This window comes from Bombina bombina, chromosome 5 (genome assembly GCF_027579735.1).
Source record: "Bombina bombina isolate aBomBom1 chromosome 5, aBomBom1.pri, whole genome shotgun sequence".
NCBI lineage: Eukaryota > Metazoa > Chordata > Amphibia > Anura > Bombinatoridae > Bombina > Bombina bombina.
In genome coordinates, this window is record NC_069503.1 from 651,227,394 (window position 1) to 651,253,645 (window position 26,252).

Consider the following 26,252-nt stretch of genomic DNA (forward strand, 5'->3'; position numbering starts at 1 on the left):
CTCACATCAGCGACTGCTTATCTGGCATTTCCTCCTGGATAGCCTCTCACCAACTAAAAATAAATATGTCCAAGACCGAACTACTTCTAATCCCCCCCTCTAACTCCACTCCAGTTTCTAATTTTTCTATCACTGTTGGCGGCACCACTATCTCCCCATTACCCCAAGTCTGCTGCCTCAGAGTCATGCAATATCTCCAAAATTCATCCATTTCTGAGTGCTGAAACTACTAAACAGCTAATCCACTCCCTGGTAATTTCCCGACTTGACTACTGTAACAACTTACTAACTGGCCTCCCTCTCTCCCGCCTCTCTCCCCTCCAATCCATTGTAAATGCATCTGCCAGGCTAATCCACCTCTCTCGACACTCGGTTTCTGCTGCGCCTCTCACTGGCTCCCCATTCAGAACGGAGTTAAATTCAAAATTCTCACCCTGACCTACAAAGCCCTCACCAATGCTGCCCCACCCTACCTGTCCTCACTCATCAACAAATATACTCCTGCCCATCCCCTAAGATCCAACAACGACCTGCTTCTTGCGTCCTCTACCATCACCTCCTCTCATGCTAGATTACAGGACTTCTCTCGTGCGGCACCAACCCTCTGGAACACACTTCCTCAAGCTGTCAGACTTGCTCCTAACCTCTCCTCCTTTAAACGTTCCCTAAAGACCTTTCTGTTCAGGGAAGCTTATCACCCGACTTATTAACAAACTAACTTCACTTAACTAACAGTTGCCCTGTATCTCCTCACTAATATCATTCTCACCTCTGCAGTCCCCACCTCCTGTTTCCCATGCCCCTACCCATCTAGATTGTAAGTTCCCACAGGAATAGGTCCCTCAATTCCCCCTGTATTTGTCTGTAAAATTTTGTCTTTTATCGTATTGTTTCTCCATTGTACTGTTATCCTTGTACCCATGGACAGCGCTGCGGAATCTGTCGGCGCTTTACAAATAAAGAATAATAATAATAATATATATATATATATATACACACACCGAGAGAAGCACACTCACAGGAACGAACAACATATACATACCTCAAAGATATTGCAGATTTGGTCCCAGACCACCGCAATAAAGCAAATATAGCAATAAAGTAAATCACACTCTTTTTTTTTTTTTTGCTTCCCAATACATTTAAAAGTTATATTTACCCTATACCGTAGTCTATTAAGTGTGCAATAGTATTATGTCTAAAAAACAATGTACTAACCTTAATTAAAAAAAATATTATTGCTAATAAAAATGCTAACAGTCATCGGAGCCATCAGTGAGTCATAATCTTTTTGCAGGTGGTGTGTATATATAGGTGTGTACATATGTGTATTCATGTGTATTTATGTGTTTATTCGTGTATATATTTTGGCTAAATTGTGTTCGACACAGTGCAAAATCTGTGAAGCACAAAAATGCGAAGCCCAAACACAATAAAACAAGGTATGCCTGTGTATGTATATATATATATATATATATATATATATATATATATATATATATACAGTATATAGTCATGGCCAAAAATATTGGCATCCCTTAATTTCTGTCAGATAATGCACCACTTCGACCAGAAAGTTGTTGCAATTACAAATGTTTAGGCATTCTCATGTTTATTTCTTTTGTTTGTATTGGTATGACACAAAAAAAGTGGAGAAACCCCCCCCCCCCCCCAAATCTGACACATTCCATGCAAAACTTCAAAAATCGACTGGACAAAATTATTGGCACGGCTCAAAATTTTAAGAAATAATTGCATTCCAAGTTTGTGATGCTCCTGTAATTTGTAATTAAACTCACCTATATCAATTTACAGGTGCTGACAATATATAAATCATACTGGCTACTAGTTAAAATGGTGAAAAATGTACTCAACCTTTCTGTTGTGTGTCTCTGTGTGCCACACTGAGCATGGAGAAGAGAAAGAGCAGCAAAGAATTATCTGAGGATTTGAGAACAAAAATTGTGGAAAAGCATGAACAATCTCAAGGTTACAAGTCCATCTCCAAAGATCTTAATGTTCCTGTGTCCACTGTGAAGAAGTTTACAGCCCATGGCACTATAGCTAATCTCCCTAGACATGGACAAAAGAGAAAAATGTATTAAAGATTGCAACAAACAATTGTTCGCATGGTGGATAAAGAAACTCGATCAACTTCCAGACAAATTAAAGCTGAACTTCAGGCACTGGTACAAATGTGTCAGCTCTATACACTATACGTCGCCATCTGAATGAAAAAAGGACACTATGGTAGGAGACTCAGGAGGACCCCACTGCTGACACAGAAACATAAAAAAGACAGATTGTAGTTTGCCAAAAACTTACCTGAGGAAGCCAACATCCTTTTGGAAGAATGTTCCTTGGACAGATGAAACCAAACTACAGCTTTTAGGTAAAGCCCATAATTCTACAGTTTTCAGAAAAAGAAATGAGGCTTTTAAAGAAAGGAATATAGTCCCTACAGTGAAACATGGTGGAGGTTCACTGATGTTTTGGGGTTTCTTTGCTGCTTCAGGCACTGGATGTCTTGACTGTGTGCATGGCATTATGAAATCTGAAGACTACTAAAGAATTCTGTGGTGCAATCTAGGGCCCAGTGTCAGAAAGTTGGGTCTCTGTCAGAAGTCATGTGTCTTACAGCAGGAGAATGACTCAAAGCACACATCAAAAAGCACCCAGAAATGGTTTAAGACAAAGCATTGGAGAGTACTGAACTGGCCAGCAGTGAGTACAGATCTCAATCCCATAGAGCATCTGTGGAGAGATCTCAAAACAGCAGTTGGGAAAAGGAACCCTTCCAAACTGAAAGAACCGGAGCAGTTGGCAAAAGAAGAGTGGTCCAAAATTCCAGTAGAGAGTTGTAAAAAACAAATTGATGGCAACAGAAAGTGATTGAATTCAGTAATTTTTTCCAAGCTACCAAATATTGAATTGAGGGTGCCAATAATTGTATCCAGTCCATTTTTTGAGTTTTGCATGGAATGTGTCCGATTTGTTTTTTTTCCCTCCACATTTTTGTGTCATACCAATACAAACAAAAGAAATAAACATGATAATGCTTAAACATTATTTCTGAGCAAAGTGGTGTATTATCTGACAGAAATGCAGGGGGGGGGGCAAAAATTTGGCTATGACTGTATGTATATATATATATATATATTCATTTTTTATAATGTAAGAATATTTCCCCAGTAACGTTGTTTGCCTCCTCTTTGTTTCTAGACATATTTAAACCCTAATATTCACAATCTATTATTTTCAGTCTCATCATTTGTAGGTTATACAATATGGGCAGTTCACAATCCTGGGCATATCAAGGGGTCGATTTATCATGTGTCGGGTGGACATGATCTGATGTAGCGGATCATGTCCACCCGACATCGATAAATGCTGACATCATACGCTGTCGGAATTTATTATTGCACAAGCATTTTGTGTGAAATGTTTGTGCAATACCGCCCCCTGCACATATGCGGCCAATTGGCTGCTACCAGGGGTGTCAATCATCCCGATCGTATCCAATCAGGATGATTGCTATTCGCCTCCTCAGAGGTGGTGGACGAGTTAAGGAGCAGCGGTCTTAAGACTGCTGCTTCATAACTTACGTTTCAGGGAAAAGTGAAACTACGGGGGTAGATTGCAGCATCCGCTGCTTGTTAAATCTACCCAAACGTTTTAGTTTTAGAAGGTCATAAACTGAAATCTTAACTTATTATTATTATTATCAGTTATTTGCAGAGCGCCAACAGATTCCGCAGCACTGTAAACATAGTCGGTGTACAGGATAGCTTTTGTAGGGGTCAAGTGGGTAGAGGGCCCTGCCGAGAGTTTCACTGTTGTAGTCGGCTCTTATGAAGTGATCTGTAAACAGCTGGGCCCATAGGCTTACAATCTAAGGGGTTCAAGGGGAAAGCAATGGCGTTAGGAAAGGTTAGTGTTGGTTGTATGCATCCCTGAATAGTAAAGTTTTTAGGGAGTGCTTGAAGCTGTTAAAACTAGGGGAGAGACTTATGGAGCGAGGCAGGGAATTCCACAAGATGGGGGCCATTCTGGAGAAGTCCTGTAAACGTGAATGTGAGGAAGTAACAAGAGACGAGGAGAGGAGGAGATCCTGAGCTGATCGAAGGGGACGGGAGGGAGAGTATCTAGAGACAAGTTCTGAGATGTAGGGGGGAGCAGTGCAGTTGAGAGCTTTATATGTCAGGGTGAGGATTTTATGTTTAATCCTAGAGGCAAGAGGAAGCCAGTGAAAGGATTGGCATAAATACTTCATTTTGCACATTCAATAATATTGTCTCATTGGTCTAGCACACTGGTTTTCAAACCTAACCTCAGGCTTCCCCAACAGGCCATGTTTTCTGGATTACCTTGAATGAGAGCAGGTAAAATAACCATGTTTATTAATCAGCTGATTCTTTCACCTGTGCTCCAGTTCAGATAACCTCAAAATGTGGCCTGTTAGGGAGGTCTGGGGACAGGTTTTAAAACCAGTGGTCTAGTGGTCTAGCATTAGAATAATATATATTGTGAAGCCTTGGAGTTGTGCTTCAGGAGCTTGTGCATTCACTGAATGGGCAGAAGAAACGGAGAACAAAATTTAAAGGGACATAAGGGTAAAATTATACTGGAGCAAAACAGCAAGATCATAATTTGTAGAGACACATTACAATGAAAGTATGTTGAAAAAAATGGAGGATACTTTATCCTTTTTTCCCCAGGCAGAGATTCTTACCATGTACATGTGCCAGATTCTGCTGAGATTACTGGAAAAACCGATTAGTTTGTATGCTAGGTATACAGTAAACAAAACCTACCTTCCAATCAGCTTCTGGGTAAATGTACTAATCTGCATATAGTTTGTGATGCCAACCTTGGCATTGAAAAAAAGCTGCTAAAAAACATTATTCTGGGGAAGCCTTTGCATGCTAGTATATATTTATTTACCTTTAAGTCTACAATACCTTAAATATTCTGTATGCAGAAATACCAGTTTGTTTTATTATTTAAAGAGATATTAAAGACATATTATATATGGATAGTACGTATCATCTATTATGTGCTGCATTATAAAATATAAATAAAAATAATGATGTGACCTAGCAACATGCTACACTTAGTCTTTCCCTATTTAGCCATAGTGGATGGAATAAGACAAATACACTTGAGGTTTTTAAGTGGTATGCCCCTGGACTGCAAAAATAATACTTACTTTTTCTACAAAATAACAGTTTAAATACTTATAAATCAGTTATTTAAAAGAATGTGTTTTCGGCAGTTTTGTTAGCTGCTGAATGTGGAAGAAGGGAGATGATCACATAATCACTGTAGCATGTTGCTATGTCTTATCTCTGAAACCCGCAGTAGGCATTCCATCAATTTAGCAAACAAAAAATCATATTTAATTTAAAAGCTGGCAAAATAAATCTTGAAAGTATAGTGCATTTTTTTGTTGTCATAACATCATTAAATAATTTCTGTGGAATTAAATGTTGAGATTCATTTCTCTTTAAGTTACAAAATGTACTTTAATTTTAATAATGATCAGCGTTAATGAGAAAATTCATCCAGTATTACAGTTATTTACAGTAAATTAATGACCTTTCTGAAGACTATAATGAGTCTGCATGTAGAACCATGTAGAACATTTACTCACAAAATCCCTTTTATTTTGCCACGGAGACTTATTTTGTAATAAAGTACTTTTATACTTTTATACATTTATATATATATATATATATATATATATATATATATATATATATATATATATATATATATATATATATATATAAACATACATATATATCTATATATATATATATATATATATATATATATTTCTAAAACACAATCTTTAAATCTCAGTTTGCACAAATCACAAAGAAAAGAATATTGAAGGCTATATTTTTATATGCTCCATCAATCATTTAAAATCAATTTCAGGTGTGACAACTTATAAAATGCAAAACAGCTTGCGGCAGGGAATTTATATACAAAACACATAATAAGCTCTATAGTGTTATGACGCTTTGGCTCAATTTAAGTTACCTGTTATTTAAAGTTTTTTCTAAAGAGAAAGAGAGAAAGGAGAGAAAACATTGTAGCCTTTACAATAGAAGTAATATATATATTATTATTATTATTATTATTATTGTTATCATTTATTTGTACGGCACTGCAAAAGGCCATAGCACTGGGTACAACGATAGGGGTATACAATGACAAGGATTTGTGATAAAATACAAAACATAACAAACTAAACAAATCTAGTACAGGAAGAAGAGGGCCCTTCTCTGGAACACTTACAGTCTACAGGTTGAGGGTGCAGTGACATAAGCTTTGGGGTAACTTGTCACATGGATTGATTGTAATTGCAGCAGTGAGTCAGGCAGTTCAATAATTATTTTAGTTCAGATGAGAGATGGAGGAGAGATGATAAATGTCTCTAAATAGGTGGGTTTTCAAGGATCGTCTGAAGCTATACAAGGTTGGAGACAGTCTTATGGAGCGGGGTAGAGAGTTCCAGAGGACAGGGGCAGCACGTGAGAAGTCTTGTGCCCCAATTTTTCAAAGGACTTGCGGACCTGATCCGACACTGCGGTTCAGGTCTGCAAGACCTCGCTAAATGCGGAGAGCAATACGCTCTCCGCATTTAACATTGCACCAGCAGCTCACAAGAGCTGCTGGTGCAAAGCCGCCCCCTGCAGACTCGCGGCCAATCAGCCGCCAGCAAGGAGGTGTCAATCAACCCGATCATACTCGATTGGGTTGATTTCCGGCGATTCCTGTCCTCCTGCTCAGAGCAGGCAGACAGGGTTATGGAGCAGCGGTCTTTAGACCGCTGCTTCATAAGTTGTGTTTCTGGCGAGTCTAAAGACTCGCCAGAAACACGGCCCTTCAAGTACGGAGCTTGATAAATGGGCCTGTTCGAGATTGGAGTGGGACGTAGAGATAAGAGGAGTGGAGAGAAGTAGGTCAGAGGTTGATCGAAGAGGATGGGATATATATATTCTGTATATATATATATATATATATATATATATATATATATATACTGTAGTTATAGGAAGATAAAGTCCAGCACAAGTTATCAATATACTTCCAATACCTCTAGAAAATGGGTACTCGGGATGGATCACAGGTACTAGTAACGTATTTCTATGTTGCAGGAGTTAGTTGCATATATATCTTAACCTCTTCACTACCAGAACTTTCAGAGAAGAACTTGCCCAAAATACCAGAGAATTTTTAGCATTTTAGTTATCACTCCATTTACACAGAGCTTTGTTTTTTTATTTACCTGCCAAAACTATATATATATATATATATATATATATATATATATATATATATATATATATATTTCTAAGTAGACAACCCAAGGTATTGATATAGACCCATTTTGGTATATTTCATGCCACCATTTCCCCACCAAATGCGATCATATAAAAAAATTGTTTACAAACTTTTGGTTTCTCACTGAAATAAATACCGCTTGTGCAATCATGTCATAAATGATTGTAAAAGCTTCTCTTGGATCCCCATTGTTCAGAAAATTGCTTTTTGGTAATTAGAAGGCCACTAATTACAGCTCTGCACCACATGTTAAGTAGCTTCTAAGGTTGATTTTAGATTAAGTGTAGAGATTACCCTTCCACCTGACACTTCCCACCACTTGATCCCTCCCAAACAGCTCTCTTCCCTCACTCACCCCCACAGGTCACCACCATCCTAACTGGCAGACAGTCTGCAAGTATGAAGATTTAAGGCAATTTATTTTATTCCATTTTTCTCTTGTAAAGTGTATCCAGTCCACGGATCATCCATTACTTGTGGGATATTCTCCTTCCCAACAGGAAGCTGCAAGAGGATCACCCACAGCAGAGCTGTCTATATAGCTCCTCCCCTAACTGCCACTACCAGTCATTCTCTTACAGCTCTCGACAACATAGGAAGTAGCTAGAGAGATGTGGTGAATTTATGTAGTTTATCTTCAATCAATAGTTTATTATTTTCAAATGGTACCGGAGTTGTACTGTTTTAGCCTCAGGCAGAAAGTTGAAGAAGAGTCTGCCTGTGGTTTTTGATGATCTTAGCAGGTTGTTACTAAGATCCATTGCTGTTCTCACACATAACTAAAGAGATGAGGTAACTTCAGCTGGGGGAATGGCATGCAGGGTCTCCTGCTATGAGGTATGTGCAGTTTAAATTTTTCTAGAGAAATAAATATGCTAGAAAATGCTGTTAATACCGGATTTATTTAAGGTAAGCCTGATTACAGTGATTTAATAACGACTAGTATCATGCTTGCTGTAAAAGGTAATATTCTTATTACTTTCTCACATTACTGAAAATAAGATAACGTTTGCTGGAAGTGTTTAAACTTTTTTTTCTACATATTGGTGATAAAACTTTATTGGGGCCCAGTTTTTTCCACATGGCTGGCTAGATTTTGCCTAGGGATAGTTTTTTATGGCCCTCTCACTGTGAGTCCAGGTTGGGAGGGGCCTAATTTCAGGCCTAAATCGTGCAGTAGTTTTTGCAGCTTGAGACTTCCAGCTTCCCTGAAGGAGTCCCCTGAACACTTAGGAACTCTACAAAGGGTTTTTGTGCCTTCAAAAGTCGTATGGGCAGGTAGGGCCACAACAGAGCTGTGGCAGTTTGTTGTGACTGTTAAAAAATGTTTATATCGTTTTTTTGATCCGGTTTTGAAACTAAGGGGTTAATCATCCATTTGCAAGTGGGTGCAATGCTCTGTTAGTCTATTATACACACTGTAAACATTTCGTAAAAGATTTACTGCTTTTTATCACTGTTTTTCAATTTCTGACAAAATTTGTTTCTCTTAAAGGCACAGTACCGTTTTTATTTTTTGCTTGTTTACATTTATCAAAGTGTTTTCCAAGCTTGCTGGTCTCATTGCTAGTCTGTTTAAACATGTATGACATAGAGGAAACTCCTTGTTCATTATGTTTAGAAGCCATTGTGGAACCCCCTCTTAGAATGTGTACCAAATGTACTGATTTTACTTTAAGTTATAAAGATCATATTCTGTCTTTAAAAGATTTATCACCAGAGGAAATTGACAAGGGGGAAGTTATGCCGACTAATTCGCCCCATGTGTCAGAACCTTTGACTCCCGCTCAAGGGACTCCCGCTCAAGTGGCGCCAAGTACATCTAGCGCGCCCATGGCGTTTACTTTACAAGACATGGCGGCAGTTATGGATCATACCCTTACAGCGGTATTGTCCAAACTACCAGGGTTACAAGGAAAGCGAGACAGCTCTGACACTAGAAAAAATACAGAGCTCTCTAACGCTTTAGTAGCTATGTCTGATATCCCCTCACAATATGCAGAAGCTGAGGCAGGAGAGCTTCTTTCTGTGGGTGATTTTTCTGACTCAGGGAAGATGCTTCAACCTGATTCTGATATGTCTACATTTAAATTTAAGCTTGAACTCCTCCGCGTGTTGCTCAGGGAGGTTTTAGCTACTCTGGATGACTGTGACACCATTATAGTGCCAGAGAAATTGTGTAGATTGGATAAATACTATGCAGTGCCTGTTTACACTGATGTTTTTCCAATACCTAAAAGGTTTTCAGAAATTATTACTAAGGAATGGGATAGACCAGGTGTACTGTTCTCTCCCCCTCCTATTTTTAAGAAAATGTTTCCAATAGATGCCGCTACACAGGACTTATGGCAAACGGTCCCTAAGGTGGAGGGAGCAGTTTCTACCCTAGCTAAGCGTACAACTATTCCCGTTGAGGACAGTTGTGCTTTAATAGATCCAATGGATAAAAGTTAGAGGGTTACCTTAAGAAAATGTTTATTCAACAAGGTTTTATTCTCCAGCCTCTTGCATGCATTGCCCCGGTCACTGCTGCTGTGGCCTTCTGGTTTGAGTCTCTGGAAGAGGCCTTACAGGTAGAAACTCCATTGGATGATATACTTGACAAGCTTAAAGTGCTTAAGCTAGCCAATTCATTTGTTTCTGACGCCGTTGTTCATTTAACCAAACTAACGGCTAAGATCTCAGGTTTTGCTATACAGGCGCGTAGGGCGCTATGGCTTAAATCCTGGTCAGCTGATGTTACTTCAAAGTCTAAGCTTCTCAACATTCCCTTCAAGGGGCAGACCCTATTCGGGCCTGGACTGAAGGAGATCATTTCTGATATTACTGGAGGAAAAGGTCATGCCCTTCCTCAGGATAGGTCTAATAAATTAAGGACCAAACAAACTAATTTTCGTGCCTTTCGAAACTTTAAGATGAGCGCGGCATCAACTCCCTCTAATGCAAAACAAGAGGGAAATTTTGCCCAGTCCAAGCCGTTCTGGAGACCTAACCAGGCCTGGAAAAAAGGTAAGCAGGCCAAGAAGCCTGCTGCTGCCTCTAAGACAGCATGAAAGATCAGCCCCCGATCCGGTAACGGATCCAGTAGGGGGCAGACTTTCTCTCTTCGCCCAGGCTTGGGCAAGAGATGTCCAGGATCCCTGGGCGTTGGAAATTGTGTCCCAGGGATATCTTCTGGACTTCAAAGCTTCTTCCCCAAAAGGAAGATTTCACCTCTCACAATTATCTGCAGACCAGATAAAGAGAGAGGCATTCTTACATTGTGTTCAAGACCTCCTAGTTATGGGAGCGATCCACCCAGTTCCAAAGGAGGAACGGGGCAAGGCTTCTATTCAAATCTCTTTGTGGTTCCCAAGAAAGATGGAACCTTCAGACCAATCTTAGATCTCAAGATCCTAAACAAATTTCTCAGGGTCCCATCTTTCAAGATGGAGACTATTTGAACCATCCTACCTATGATCCAGGAGGGTCAATACATGACTACCGTGGACTTAAAGGATGCTTATCTTCACATTCCGATACACAAAGATCATCATCGGTTTCTCAGGTTTGCCTTCCTAGACAGGCATTACCAGTTTGTGGCTCTTCCCTTTGGGTTAGCTACGGCACCAAGAATCTTTACGAAGGTTCTGGGGTCACTTCTGGTGGTCCTAAGACGCGGGGCATAGCAGTAGCCCCTTATTTAGATGACATTCTGATACAGGCGTCGAATTTCCAAATTGCCAAGTCCCATACGGACATTGTTCTGGCATTCCTGAGGTCTCATGGGTTGAAAGTGAACGAAAAGAAGAGTTCTCTATCCCCTCTCACAAGAGTTTCCTTCCTGGGAACTCTGATAGTTTCTGTAGAAATGAGGATTTACCTGACAGAAGGACAGGTTGTCAAAACTTCTAAATTCCTGCCGTGTTCTTTATTATACTTCTTGCCCTTTGGTGGCTCAATGTATGGAAGTAATCGGCTTAATGGTAGCGGCAATGGATATAGTTCCGTTTGCCTCCTACATCTCAGACCGCTGCAACTCTGCATGCTCAGTCAATGGAATGTGGATTACACAGATTTGTCCCCTCTACTAAATCTGGATCAAGAGACCAGGGATTCTCTTCTCTGGTGGTTATCTCGGGTCCATCTGTCCAAAGGTATGACCTTCCGCAGGTCAGATTGGACAATAGTAACAACAGATGCCAGCCTTCTAGGCTGGGGTGCAGTCTGGAACTCTCTGAAGGCTCAGGGGTCATGGACTCAGGAGGAGGCACTCCTTCCAATAAACATTCTGGAACTAAGAGCGATATTCAATGCTATTCAGGCTTGGCCTCAGCTAGCGGCAGTGAGGTTCATCAGATTTCAGTCGGACAACATCACGACTGTAGCTTACATCAACCATCAAGGGGGAACAAGGAGTTCCCTAGCGATGTTGGAGGTTTCAAAGATAATTCAATGGGCAGAGATTCACTCTTGCCATCTATCAGCTATCCATATCCCAGGAGTAGAGAACTGGGAGGCAGATTTTCTAAGTCGTCAGACTTTTCATCCGGGGGAGTGGGAGCTCCATCCGGAGGTGTTTGCACAGTTGATTCAACGTTGGGGCAAACCAGAACTGGATCTCATGGCATCTTGCCAGAATGCCAAGCTTCCTTGTTACGGATCAAGGTCCAGGGATCCTAAGGCAGAGCTGATAGATGCTCTAGCAGCGCCTTGGTCCTTCAACCTGGCTTATGTGTTTCCACCGTTTCCTCTGCTCCCTCGTCTGATTGCCAAGATCAAACAGGAGAGAGCATCGGTAATTTTGATAGCACCTGCGTGGCCACACAGGACTTGGTATGCAGATCTTGCTGACATGTCATCCTTTCCACCATGGACTCTGCCTCTGAGGCAGGACCTTCTACTTAAGGGTCCTTTCGACCATCCAAATCTAATTTTTCTGTGGCTGACTGCTTGGAGATTGAACGCTTGATTTTATCAAAGCATGGTTTCTCCGAGTCGGTCATTGATACCTTAATACAGGCGCGAAAGCCTGTCACCAGGAAAATCTATCATAAGATATGGTGTAAATATCTTCATTGGTGTGAATCCAAGGGTTACTCATGGAGTAAGGTCAGGATTCCTAGGATATTATCTTTTCTCCAAGATTGGAGAAGGGTTTGTCAGCTAGTTCCTTAAAAGGACAGATTTCTTCTCTGTCTATTTTTTTGCACAAACGTCTGGCTGAGGTTCCAGACATGCAGGCGTTTTGTCAGGCTTTAGTCAGAATCAAGCCTGTGTTTAAACCTGTTGCTCTGCCTTGGAGTTTAAATTTAGTTCTTAAGGTTCTTCAAGGGTACCAAACCTGGTTTTTTACCTAAGGTGGTATCTAATAAAAATATCAATCAGGAGATTGTTGTACCGTCACTGTGTCCTAATCCTTCTTCAAAGAAAGAACGTCTTTTACACAATCTTGACGTGGTTCGTGCTTTAAAGTTTTATTTACAAGCTACTAAAGATTTTCGTCAAACATCTGCATTGTTTGTTGTCTACTCTGGACAGAGGAGAGGCCAAAAGGCTTCAGCAACCTCTCTTTCTTTTTGTCTAAGGAGTATAATACGCTTAGCTTATGAGACTGCTGGCCAGCAGCCTCCTGAAAGGATTACAGCTCATTCTACTAGAGCGGTAGCTTCCACATGGGCTTTTAAAAATGAGGCTTCTGTTGAACAGATTTGTAAGGCGGCAACTTGGTCTTCGCTTCATACTTTTTCAAAGTTCTATAAATTTGATACTTTTGCTTCTTCGGAGGCTATTTTTGGGAGAAAGGTCTTGCAGGCAGTGGTGCCTTCCATTTAAGCACCTGCCTTGTCCCACCCTTCATCCGTGTCCTATAGCTTTGGTATTGGTATCCCACAAGTAATGGATGATCCGTGGACTGGATACACCTTACAAGAGAAAACATAATTTATGCTTACCTGATAAATTTATTTCTCTTGTGGTGTATCCAGTCCACGGCCTGCCCTGTCATTTTAAGGCAGGTGTTTTTTATTTTTAAACTACAGTCACCACTGCACCCTATAGTTTCTCCTTTCTCTTGCTTGTCTTCGGTCGAATGACTGGTAGTGGCAGTTAGGGGAGGAGCTATATAGACAGCTCTGCTGAGGGTGATACTCTTGCAGCTTCCTGTTGGGAAGGAGAATATCCCACAAGTAATGGATGATCCATGGACTGGATACACCATAAGAGAAATAAATTTATCAGGTAAGCATAAATTATGTTTTTTATTTTTATTAATATTTTCTGCAGTGTAGGATCCCACTTACCCTCCAACCTCCCTGACCCCCCAAAAAAAGCATTTTAACCCCTCCCCCTCTAACTAGTGTGCATCATCTAAGGTACTTGCAGACAGTCTGCAAGTATGAAGATTTAAGGCAATTTATTTTATTACATTTATAATATTTTCTGTAGTGTAGGATCCCGCTTACCCTACAACCTCCCTGACTCCCGCAAAAAAGCTTTCTAACCCCTCCCCGTCTAACTAGTGTCCACCATCTTAGGTTCTGGCAGTTGTCTGCCATGACCTATACCTATATACCACTTATATATATATATTTATATATATATATATATATATATATACACACATTGATTGGAGTAGCAGTAGAGTATTGCATTGAGCAATGATATTTTTTTATTGGACTAACTATACATTTATAAGATGACAAACTTTGGGAATAATTTTCTTTTTCAAGTCTGAAGCAATACTTCAGACATTTTTCAATGCAATACTCTTGTTATTTTGATATATATATATATATATATATATATATACGCATATATATATATATATATATATATATATATATATATATATATATATATATATATATATATATACCTCCCTCCTCTAGCGATCTTTAATTGATATATATTCTAATGCATATGTTAGTAGTATGAGAAAAGTCTACTTTGTAACATTTAAGATGTATGGATTTTATGATTTTAAGGTAAACAGCTGCCAGAAACACAAATCCTGTAAAAACTGTTCAGACAAATGTCCAGAAAAAAACACTGTTGAGGTTAGTCAAACTCAGCTTTTTAAATTGGGATTAAAACAACATTAAACATTTATTACATTTGTATATCATTTATACAAGACCCATACCCACTAGGGAGGCCAAAAAGCAAATTCTGTAACATGCAAATCAAATAGTTCTTTTAGGCAATTTACAGTAATTCAAAAACCTAAGTTACAGATTTTGCTTTTTGGCCTCTCTGGGGAGTGTGGGACAAAGCACAATTTTTACACAAAATGAAAGGGACATAAACAGTTAAGAATAAACTGCTCTAATGTGTTAACCTGTATCTGATCCATTTACCAATAACAGCAAGAAAGATATATCATCCTGGTTTCTTTCACTTCTTAAATCGCAGAAACCACAGCAGTTATTACAAATATGCACTTCTAAAAGAAGTTCAATTAAATGCATGTTTGATGTGCATTTATATTATAAAAATATATTTGTTATATTTGACACAATTTGTAATATAGATTGCTAATGAAACATATAGGTACTGAAAATAAGTACATACCCACTGGAGACATTTCAGGTACACTAGCGGTATAAGGACCATCCAAAAACTTTGGCTCATTATCATTAATGTCCTGTACTTTGATAATGAATTCAGATTCTGGTTCCACTGGTTTTCCGGTAACAATATCCACAGCTTGGGCACGTAATGTGTAGAAAGCTTTTTCTTCTCTGTCCAAGCTTCTGATAGCATGAATGTCACCTGTAGTGTCATCAATGGTAAAAATAGTTCCAGCACCATCACCTAGAAGGGTATACTTCACAGAGCCAACTCCTTTGTCCAAGTCGGAATGTAGCTGTAAAATACATGATTTTTTTTAATAGGAACTAAGTAAATCATATTAAAAGATATCAACCTTGTATATTTTAGTAAAAAGTATTATAACATTTGAAGAGCTTATTAAATATAGCATTTTGTTAAAATATTTTACTTTACTTATACATGTATATGACATATTCATAATATGTTTATGACTCATTATTTTTGAAGAATGCTTACGGTAGCGGTAAGCTGGCAAAACGTGCTTGTGCACGATTCCCCCATAGGAAACAATGGGGCAGTTTGGGATGAAAAAAACCTAACACCTGCAAAAAAGCAGTGTTAAGCTCCCAACGCAGCCCCATTGTTTCCTATGGGGAAACACTTTCTAAGTCTGCAGCTAACACCCTAACATGAACATCGAGTCTAAACACCCCTAACCTTACACTTATTAACCCCTAATCTGCTGCCCCTGCTATCGCTGACGCCTGCATTACACAATTAACCCCTAATCTGCCGCTCCGGACACCGCCGCCACCTACATTATTCCTATGAACCCCTAATCTGCTGCCCCCAACATTGCCGACCCCTACATAATATTTATTAACCCCTAATCTGCCCCCCCCAACGTCGCCGCCACCTAACTTCAAGTATTAACCCCTAATCTGCCGACCGGAACTCGCTGCTACTATAATAAATGTATTAACCCCTAAACCGCCGCACTCCTGCCTCGCAAACACTATAATAAATAGTATTAACCCCTAATCTGCCCCCCCCCCCCCGACGTCGCCGCCACCTAACTTCAAGTATTAACCCCTAATCTGCTGACTGGACCTGGCCGCTACTATAATAAATGTATTAACCCCTAAAGCTAAGTCTAACCCTAACACCCCCTAACTTAAATATAATTTTAATCTAACAAAATAAATTAACTCTTATTGACTAAAGTATTCCTATTTAAAACTAAATACTTACCTGTAAAATAAACCCTAATATAGCTACAATATAACAAATAATTATATTGTAGCTATTTTAGGATTTATATTTATTTTACAGGCAACTTTGTATTTATTTTAACTAGGTACAATAGCTATTAAATAGTTATTAACTATTAAATAGCTACCTAGTTAAAATAATTACAAAATTACCTGTAAAAAAAAAATCCTAACCTAAGTTACAATTAAACCTAACACTACACTATCATTACATTAATTAAATAAATTAACTACCAATAACAACAATTAAATACAATTAATTAAACTAAACAAAATTACAAAAAAACCCACTAAATTATAGAAAATAAAAAAAGATTACAAGAATTTTATAATAATTACACCTAGTCTAAGCCCCCTAATAAAAAAAAATAATAAAAAATAATAATAAAAGTCCCTACCCTATTCTACATTACAAAGTAATCAGCTCTTTTACCAGCCCTTAAAAGGGCTTTTGTGGGGCATGCCCCAAAGTAATCAGCTCTTTTGCCTGTAAAAAAAAATACAACCCCCCCCAACATTAAAACCCACCACCCACATATCCCTACTCTAACCCACCCAAACCCCCCTTAAATAAACCTAACACTACCCCCCTGAAGATCTCCCTACCTTGAGTCATCTTCACCCAGCCGGGCCGAAGTCTTCATCCGATGGGGCAGAAGAGGACATCCAGACCAGCAGAAGTCTTCATCCTATCCGGGCAGAAGAGGACATCCGGACCGGCAGACATCTTAATCCAAGCGGCATCGTCTATCTTCCTCCATCCGGAGCGGAGCGGAGCCATCTTCTTCCCAGCCGATGCGGATCCATCCTCTTCAACCGACGCCTACTCGCCGAATGAAGGTTCCTTTAAATGACATTATCCAAGATGGCGTCCTTCGAATTCCAATTGGCTGATAGGATTCTATCAGCCAATCGGAATTAAGGTAGGAAAAATCTGATTGGCTGATTCAACCAGCCAATCAGATTCAAGTTCAATCCGATTGGCTGATCCAATCAGCCAATCAGATTGAGCTCGCATTCTATTGGCTGATCGGAACAGCCAATAGAATGCAAGCTCAATCTGATTGGCTGATTGGATCAGCCAATCAGATTGAACTTGAATCTGATTGGCTGATTCAATCAGCCAATCAGATTTTTCCTACCTTAATTCCGATTGGCTGATAGAATCCTTTCAGCCAATTGGAATTCGAGGGACGCCATCTTGGATAACGTCATTTAAAGGAACCTTCATTCGGCGACTTGGCGTCGGTTGAAGAGGATGGATCCACGTCGGCTGGGAAGAAGATGGCTCCGCTCCGGATGGATGAAGATAGAAGATGCCGCTTGGATGAAGATGTCTGCCGGCCGGATGTCCTCTTCTGCCCGGATAGGATGAAGACTTCTGCCAGTCTGGATGTCCTCTTCTGCCCCATCGATGAAGACTTCGGCCCGGCTTGGTGAAGACAACTCAAGGTAGGGAGATCTTCAGGGGGGTAGTGTTAGGTTTATTTAAGGGGGTTTTGGTGGGTTAGAGTAGGGGTATGTGGGTGGTGGGTTTTAATGTTGGGGGGGTTGTATTTTTTTTTACAGGCAAAAGAGCTGATTACTTTGGGGCATGCCCTGCAAAAAGCCCATTTAAGGGCTGTTAAAGGAGATGATTACTTTGTAATGTAGAATAGGGAAGGGACATTTTTTTTTTTTAATTTTTTTTTTTATTAGGGGGCTTAGATTAGGTGTAATTATTTTAAAATTCTTGTAATCTTTTTTTATTTTCTGTAAATTAGTGTTTGTTTTTTTGTAATTTAGTTTAGTATAATTAATTGTATTTAATTGTTGTTATTGGTAGTTAATTTATTTAATTAATTTAATGATAGTGTAGTGTTAGGTTTAATTGTATTTTAGGTTAGGCTTTATTTTACAGGTGATTTTGTAATTATTTTAACGAGGTAGCTATTAAATAGTTAATAACTATTTAATAGCTATTGTACATAGTTAAAATAAATACAAAATTGCCTGTAAAATAAATATAAATCCTAAAATAGCTACAATATAATTATTTGTTATATTGTAGCTATATTAGGGTTTATTTTGCAGGTAAGTATTTAGTTTTAAATAGAAATACTTTAGTTAATAAGAGTTAATTTATTTCGTTAGATTAAAATTATATTTAATTTAGGGGGTGTTAGGGTTAGGGTTAGACTTAGCTTTAGGGGTTAATACATTTATTATAGTAGCGGCGAGGTTCGGTCGGCAGATTAGGGGTTAATACTTGAAGTTAGGTGGCGGCGACGTTGGGGGGGCAGATTAGGGGTTAATACTATTTGTTATAGTGTTTGCAAGGTGGGAGTGCGGCAGTTTAGGGGTTAATACATTTATTATAGTAGCGGCGAGGTCCGGTCGGCAGATTAGGGGTTAATACTTGAAGTTAGGTGGCGGCGACGTTGGGGGGGGGCAGATTAGGGGTTAATACAATTTATTATAGTGTTTGCGAGGCGGGAGTGCGGCGGTTTAGGGGTTAATACACTTATTATAGTAGCAGCGAGGTCCGGTCGGCAGATTAGGGGTTAATACTTGAAGTGAGGTGGCAGCGATGTTGGGGGGGCAGATTAGGGGTTAATAAATATTATGTAGGGTTTGGCAATGTTAGGGGCAGCAGATTAGGGGTTCATAGGGATAATGTAGGTGGCGGCGATGTGCGGTCGGCAGATTAGGGGTTAAAAATATTTATTATAGTGGCGGCGATGTAGGGGGACCTCGGTTAATGAGTACATAGGTAGTTTATGGGTGTTAGTGTACTTTAGAGCACTGTAGTTAAGAGCTTTATATTCCGGCGTTAGCCCATAAAGCTCTTAACTACAGCCTTTCCATGGGTGTTAGGAGTCTTGTAGGTAGAGGCTCTACCGCTCACTTCAGCCAAGACTCTAAATACCAGCGTTAGGAAGATCCCATTGAAAAGATAGGATACGCAATTGGCGTAAGGGGATCTGCGGTATGGAAAAGTTGTGGCTTGAATGTGAGCGGTAGACCCTTTCCTGCCTGACTCTAAATACCAGCGGGCGGCCAAAAGCAGCGTTAGGACCCCTTAACGCTGCTTTTGACGGCTAACGCAGAACTTTAAATCTAGGCGATAGACTTTAATGGAGATAAATGTTTTATCACAAGTTTCAAACTTTACCATCTAAAAGGAAACGAGGCCTAAGTGTTTAGCCCTTGTTAACACCAGCTTCACAGCAGCAATTCACTACAGGGAGCTAGCTGAAATGTCTTGTGAGACAATAACAAGAGGCCTTTGCTTGTATCCACTGATCAGCAGCTAACTTCCAATAGTAGATTGTCAAGTATGATTTTCAACAAAGGACATCAAGGGAAAACAAAGTAAATTTGATAACAGAATTTGAAGTCTTAAATTTGCATCCTTTTTCTGAAACATTAAAGTTTAATATTGATTTCCATTGCCCTTTGATGATAACAATAATAATAATAATAATAATAATAGAAATAAGTCAAAATCTATGATGAGTTAGTAACATAATTTGGTGAAGTTTGCACCTCAGTGCATATACCAACATTTACTTCTTCTACTTGTGTGTGCTGCATATTAATATGAAGCCCTTAAACAACATTGTTTTCATTAGTACTGTCTATTCAATATAAGCATGTGGCCAATGTGTAAGCAGTTTAAATGAATCATACATTCATTTTATACACTGTTAAACAAGGGGCCTTGAGCATGATGTGATCGTACATATTTTAACAGATACAGTAATCTAAACTGCATTGTAGTTTGTACCAAATGTATTTTTAATAAACATAGCTTTAATGTTTCAGTCCTTGTCCGAAGGGTACAAGAATTAAAGCCTTACTAAAATAAAAAGGAGACATGAAAAAAAAACAATGCAATTTATGAATCAACATTAGCTTTAAAACCAATTTAAAAATATTATGTTTCTTAAATGTATTTTCTTTTTCTTTAGACGTTAGCTGACTTTTTAACAGTTAAAGGGACACTAAACCCAAACATTTTTCTATCATGATTCAGATAGATCATGTAATTTTAAGCAACTTTCTAATTGACTCCTATTATCATTTTTTCTTCTTTCTCTTGCTATCTTTATTTAAAAAGCAGGAATGTTAAAGGGACACTAAACCCAATGTAGTCACCAATAAGCAAGCGCTATCCAGGGTGCTGAACCTAAAATGGGCCGTCTTCTAAGCTTTACATTCCTGCTTTTAAATAGAGATAGCAAGAGAATGAAGACAAACTGAATCATGAAATAAACAATTTGGGTTTAGTATCCCTTTAACATTGGAGCCTTTAGTTTTATGCTTGATTCTTTCATAGATAAGAGATCCAACTACCAAGAGGAGAGCAAGCTGAGATGTTGCCAATACACCCAGACTGTGAACTTTACACATAAAAGGCACATGCAACCCACAATTTCACTTTTATGATTCAGACAGAGCATAAAATTATACACAGCTTTCCAGTTATCTTCTATTATCAAATTTGTTTACTTCATTTGGCATGCTTTTTTAAAGGGGCAGCAATGCACTACTGAGAGCTAACTGAACACCTTGGTTTAGCCAATGGCAAGAGGCATATATGTGCAGCCCCCAATCAGCTGCCTACCTAGGTATAATCTTTACCAAAGAATACAAGGAGATTAAAGCAAATTAGATAACATAAGTATATGGAACATTGTTTAAAATAACATGCTTTATCTGAATGATACAAGTGTAATTTTTACTTCACCATTTCTTTAGATTCTCTTGACTTGTGAGTGTATTGTGTTTTGATTACATTATTATGAAAATCAACCAGTGCACAATTTAAGTGTCTTCTCTCCTTTTTCTAATTCCTCCAGATGATTGGTGGTGTTCCCTGAGCAGACTAGAGAGGAGTTGCTCTGCTATTCAAAATACTGTTTAAAATGTATGTATATTTAAAAAATCCAAACTTTTTATTTCATGGTTCAGATAGAAGATACAATTTTAAACAACGTTGCAATTTACTTCTGTTATCAATTATGTTTTTGTATCCTTGGTTAAAGGAGCAACAAATCACTACTGGAAACTAGGTGAACACATCAGTTGAGCAAATGACAAGAGACATATACTGTATGTGCGGTCATCAATCAGCTTCAAGTAATGCATTGCTGCTCCTTAATATTTTTTTTAACAAAAGGTACAAAAGAACAAAACAAATTAGATAATGGAAGTAAATTGGAAAGTTAATTAAAATTGCATGCTATATATGAATTTCGAAAGAAAATGTTTCTGTTTCGTGTGCATTTAAGACTTTTTTTTTAAGTCCTGCTTTGTTTCTTTGAATATGTATATCTTTTAGTACACCATATATTTGATAAATGCAATCAAAATTGCCTAAAACAGATATGTTCTAAACAGCAATAGTTACAGTACTGGAAAATGTATTTATAATTAGTCCTAATTGGCTATAACTGAGGGGTATTAGATAAACATACTCACCAGGGTTTCAATTAGTTTTGCAAATCATTAAAAAAATGTACTGTTTTAAATACTTTTAAAACATTTATTTGTATTTAGGTATTTTGCATTTCATTATCTAGTTGCTAGTGTAAGCTTATATAAAATAATCTTAAAGTGGCATTACCTCAATGCTGAATATCTCTCTGTAAAAAAGGAAGGCATTTTACTGCAAAATTTCATCAGTTTCAACATCCTATTGTAAAGGGACCAATCAGATTGTTAGTCCCCAGACTAGCAAGAGAGGCAGCAACTCATTTATTGAAGTTTATGAAATCTTGTGAGATTATGGTAAAATCCCACAAGATCACAATTAGCAAGTACAAATTCAGCACTGATAATGATGGTTTCTGGATGTTTTTTTTTCACCATGCCGATTATAGAAGCTGAAGAATAACTGCTCACAGAGCACGTACACTGGTGAGCTGAAGAAATTTAAAACATATTCCTTTTTTACTCCTGTTCATGTAATATTTTCTAGTCAGCTATTTACAGATATGCTGCATCACTTCAAAGTGATTAAACTTTTGGGTAGCATGTAGATGTAATGCCCCTTAAATACAGTATATAAATAGCTAATAAGTAAAATTTGTATGGCAACACAGACATTGTAGAAAAAAAAAAGAATAAGGAGAAATATATACTATGGGCTCCATGTACGAAGCCTGCTTCTCGAAATGTAAGAAGCAGCGGTCATTAGACCGCTGACTCTTACACCCTACGCCATAAGTGGAGAGGGGAAATCACAGAGAGCTCGCTCGCGGTGATTGACAGCCCCTTCAGTCGCTCGGTTGGTAGCGTGAATGAAGGGGCGGGAATTACAAACTCTGATAAGTGTGTAATGATACATACGAGCAAGCGGATCAACAGATCCGCTGCCCGTCTGTAGCGATGGCGGGCGGACAGCTTTGCGAGTTGAGAAGCTGTCCACCCACCGGTTAGTACATGGAGCCCTAATATTGAATTATTTTAAAAGCAAGTAAGGGAAGTATATTTTTAGTTTATGTTTACTGATGAGGTTAATAAGATGTGTGATATAAACATTCATCTATTTCTAAAAACTGTTTGTGTGTGTGTATTTGTACAGCATTATAGTTAAATTAATGAATGAAAAGTAAAAAGAAACATTAATTTGCTGTATAAAAAGAACATTTAGAATATATTTTATTAAATTACCATATGGAGGGAAAGTAGGTAAAAAGTTCTCAATCTATTGTTATTGTTATGCATTTACAGATTTTCTTGATAGCTTTAAAAGCAGGCATGAGTGAAGGATGATCTTTCCATTTACAATTATCTTCTGCAGTCTACATAACATTTGAAACATAGAGTTGATAGTAATTTATTTTTTGCCTTTTTATTTGGCAGTTAATATATGGCTTTATAACAAAAAGTTATACTCATCTGCATAGAAAACAATTTGTCATGCTAAACTAACTGACAAGCAGTAAATTCAATTTCAATACTTAAGTGATAGGTGATAAATGCAAAAATATGTGAAAAATGGTTTAGCCAAGCTGAAAAATGCACTAGGAATATTTAATATGCAGTCACTTTCATAAATGAAATCCTATATCCAAGATTCTCTCTCTCTCTCTCTCTCTCTCTCTCTCTCTCTCTCTCTCTCTATGTGTGTTAACTATTCACTAAATTGTGCTAGACACACAACAAAGCTTGCAAAAGTGCTTATCTTTTTCTGTAAGTTACCTTTAGACCAATTAGAAACCATCTCTATCTCCTAGGAGAACACTTCAAAATGTACTACAAAAGTAAAACCCTCCTGCTCTTGGAATAGCCATAGGGCTCGCTTGCACTGAGCCGTAATTAGGTTTGTGCGAAGTCGCAATCCGATAAATATTCTGTGGGAAGCAAGATTGTTTATCAACTGGTTCTTGATGGCGCGTTATACATCAATATCGGCACCCAGGGTCTGGCTGTCGAAAATATTTTCACTCCCCATAGAAAGCATTAGAAGCAATTAAAGTGAAGGTAAAGTTTGCACGATTAGATTATTGTTTCTGTAAATACTCTAAAAAATAATGGTAGTTTAATTCATGATTTTTTTTATTTTGTTCTATTTACTTAGTTATCACCTGTTTTGTCTCGATTTCTCATCGTTTCAAAAACAACCCGTTTTTTTTTTTTTTTTTTTTTCCGATCCGGTCACGTTCTTGCATCAGCCAATAGTAAGTCTGGCCGTTAGGCGGCCGTCATTTTACGTCACAGCATTCCTTGACATTCTGCGCATGCGTTGGCATTACTTCCTCTCCCTTCCAAGCCGAGCTCGCTCCAGTCTCGCTTTCGGTCTAAAAGGATTAAAGTCACGCATGCGCAAATTGAATATACGGCGAAGTGTGCGCATGTGCAAATTGTCCGGCAAGCGAGAACACGCATTTGAACTACGTATAGAGCGGGTGGGACCACTCTATACATAAGAGTGTGAAAAACCAGGAAATTCATGGAGGGAGGGGTAAAGAATGGCAGAGTACGTAAATACAAATAGTTTTTAATAAAATTATATATATTCAAATAATTTAAAAAAGTTAGCGATCAGACTATATAGTATATAACTAATATAATACAGTTGAAAAAAACGGAAAACTTTACCTTCACTTTAAGCGACAACTTATTCCTAGTTTCCAATAAAGCGCAAACCATTAATGCACTGTCTGAGGCTGTCAAGACATTGAAAAAGTACACCCAGAGACCTATTTCTTATTGAAATTTTCAAACTTGCATATAATGCAAGAGCTTCAATGTAGAAAAAAATTGTGATATTTCATATTTATTGTTGTCCAATTTATAAGAATATTTGCTCTTATGTTCTTATGGAAAAATAAGCACATATCTACAAAATTCAAACTAGACCTATGCCTAAGGAAGCAATACATATTATATATATTAATAAAGAGGAAAATAGAGTTATAACAAAAAAAGTATTTGCTTATAGTTAAAAATATATATATTATAAATAAGTGTATCTTTGTTTTTGTGTCTGACAAAATAAAAATGTGTGGTTTTGTGTCCCTTTAAGCCATATTTGCTCTACATTAAGAGAGAGTGGCTTTTAGCAGGTGAATGGTTACTGGTATTTTAATTTACAGATGCCACTTTGCACATTTTTTTTCCTTTCTTTATATTGTCAGAAATATAACATTGGAAGGTGATAAAATACAAATCAATATCCCCTTGTTGATATATATTTTTAGATTACACTATTTTAGCATAATTTTAGGAAGCTAATTGTGCCTATTGAGATCCCCTTGGTGATTTAGACAGTTCTTAGAAAATCTCAGTTCAAAGCCAAGTTTAAAATATTGGTTAATTGTACTGTAGTACTTAAAGGGGTAGTGCACTGTAAAATTGGTTTCCCTTTAATGTGTTTACAATGACCTGTTATAGCAGCTGCAAAGATTAAAATGTATAGGAAATTACTCTGCTAATATTTTTTATATTATGCTAATTGAAACCACAACCTAATAAAATGGGATGAATTTCCAAGGAGAGACTCATTAGCTTATATCTCTATATTTACACAAAATCCTCCTTATCATATCCATCTATACACAGTGAGACGGACCAATACTTGGGATCTGATATTCAAAGGATCATCATAATAGAGCCATATTGTAAAGTTATCTTCATCACAAATATAAAGTGCAGATGAAATGTTCTAAAGGGATTGAATGCTTTTTGATGGTAGTTTTGCAAAGCGATCAGTGTTTTAGTGCGCTTCACTGTGTAATGCAAGGGTTCTCTGTCAGTAGCGGAATGTTCAATTCTGCAGCATTGCCATTTGCAGCGAGAGTTTATTGTAAATGATCTCTTTAGACAGTGTGGAATGAACTAATCTCTATTTTCATCATCCATTGAAACTTAATTTTATAACATGGATGATTAATCCTTGGTGCAGTACTATTATTTTATATATTACTTGGTACAGTGTGCAATATAACAAGTAAACTTGTACTCTACTTTGAGAACTTTATAGTTTAGCATGATCATAGCAGCTTAAAGGGGCATAATAGTAAAAACTAATTACATGCTTTTATCTGTTAAGAGAATGTAATTTTATGACTATTGACCCTGCTATACTGTGTGTTTAATGTCCCTTTAAAGAAAATGTACAAACTTAGGGTTAGATCCCATACTTGTTCCTCTGAACAAATGTATTGCCAGCTTGGTATCAATAACTTATGAAAGGAAGCTACCTCCTGTATTCTATAGGGGCTATTACAGTAGTCTCTTTTTCCTATACTCTGCACTGCTGATGATATTACCATAGTTTTAGGAGATGTGAACCCCACTCAATCACCAGGAACAAATTTACCCTAACCACATCCTCCATTTACATAAAAATTAGACTACTATAGCTGTTTTCATTATATTCTAACTGAATAAGTTAAAGGGCCACTCAAAACTTTGAGATTGCAATATAACATGTAATAGTTATTTTAACATTGCTATATTCTACATCCTTTATCTATCCCTAATTGTTCTCAACAGAATAGATTATATAAGGCAAGCCAATATTTCAACGTGGTGGCATCCAGCACTTTATAGCAACAGAAGTTTCTTATTTAAGCTAAAATTGTACCCTTATTTCTT

The 26,252-nt window shown here is 37.8% G+C and overlaps 1 protein-coding gene across 3 annotated transcripts in view; it reads right to left on the minus strand.

Moving 5' to 3' along the window:
• The window catches only part of CDH12 (cadherin 12), a 755,267-nt gene that overhangs the window by 583,905 nt on the left and 145,110 nt on the right, over positions 1-26,252 (minus strand). For all 3 annotated transcript variants that reach the window (XM_053714614.1, XM_053714612.1, XM_053714613.1), the window contains exon 2: positions 14,908-15,202. In XM_053714614.1, coding sequence (XP_053570589.1) covers positions 14,908-15,202 — 295 coding nt within the window. The remainder of the gene's footprint in view (positions 1-14,907; positions 15,203-26,252) is intronic.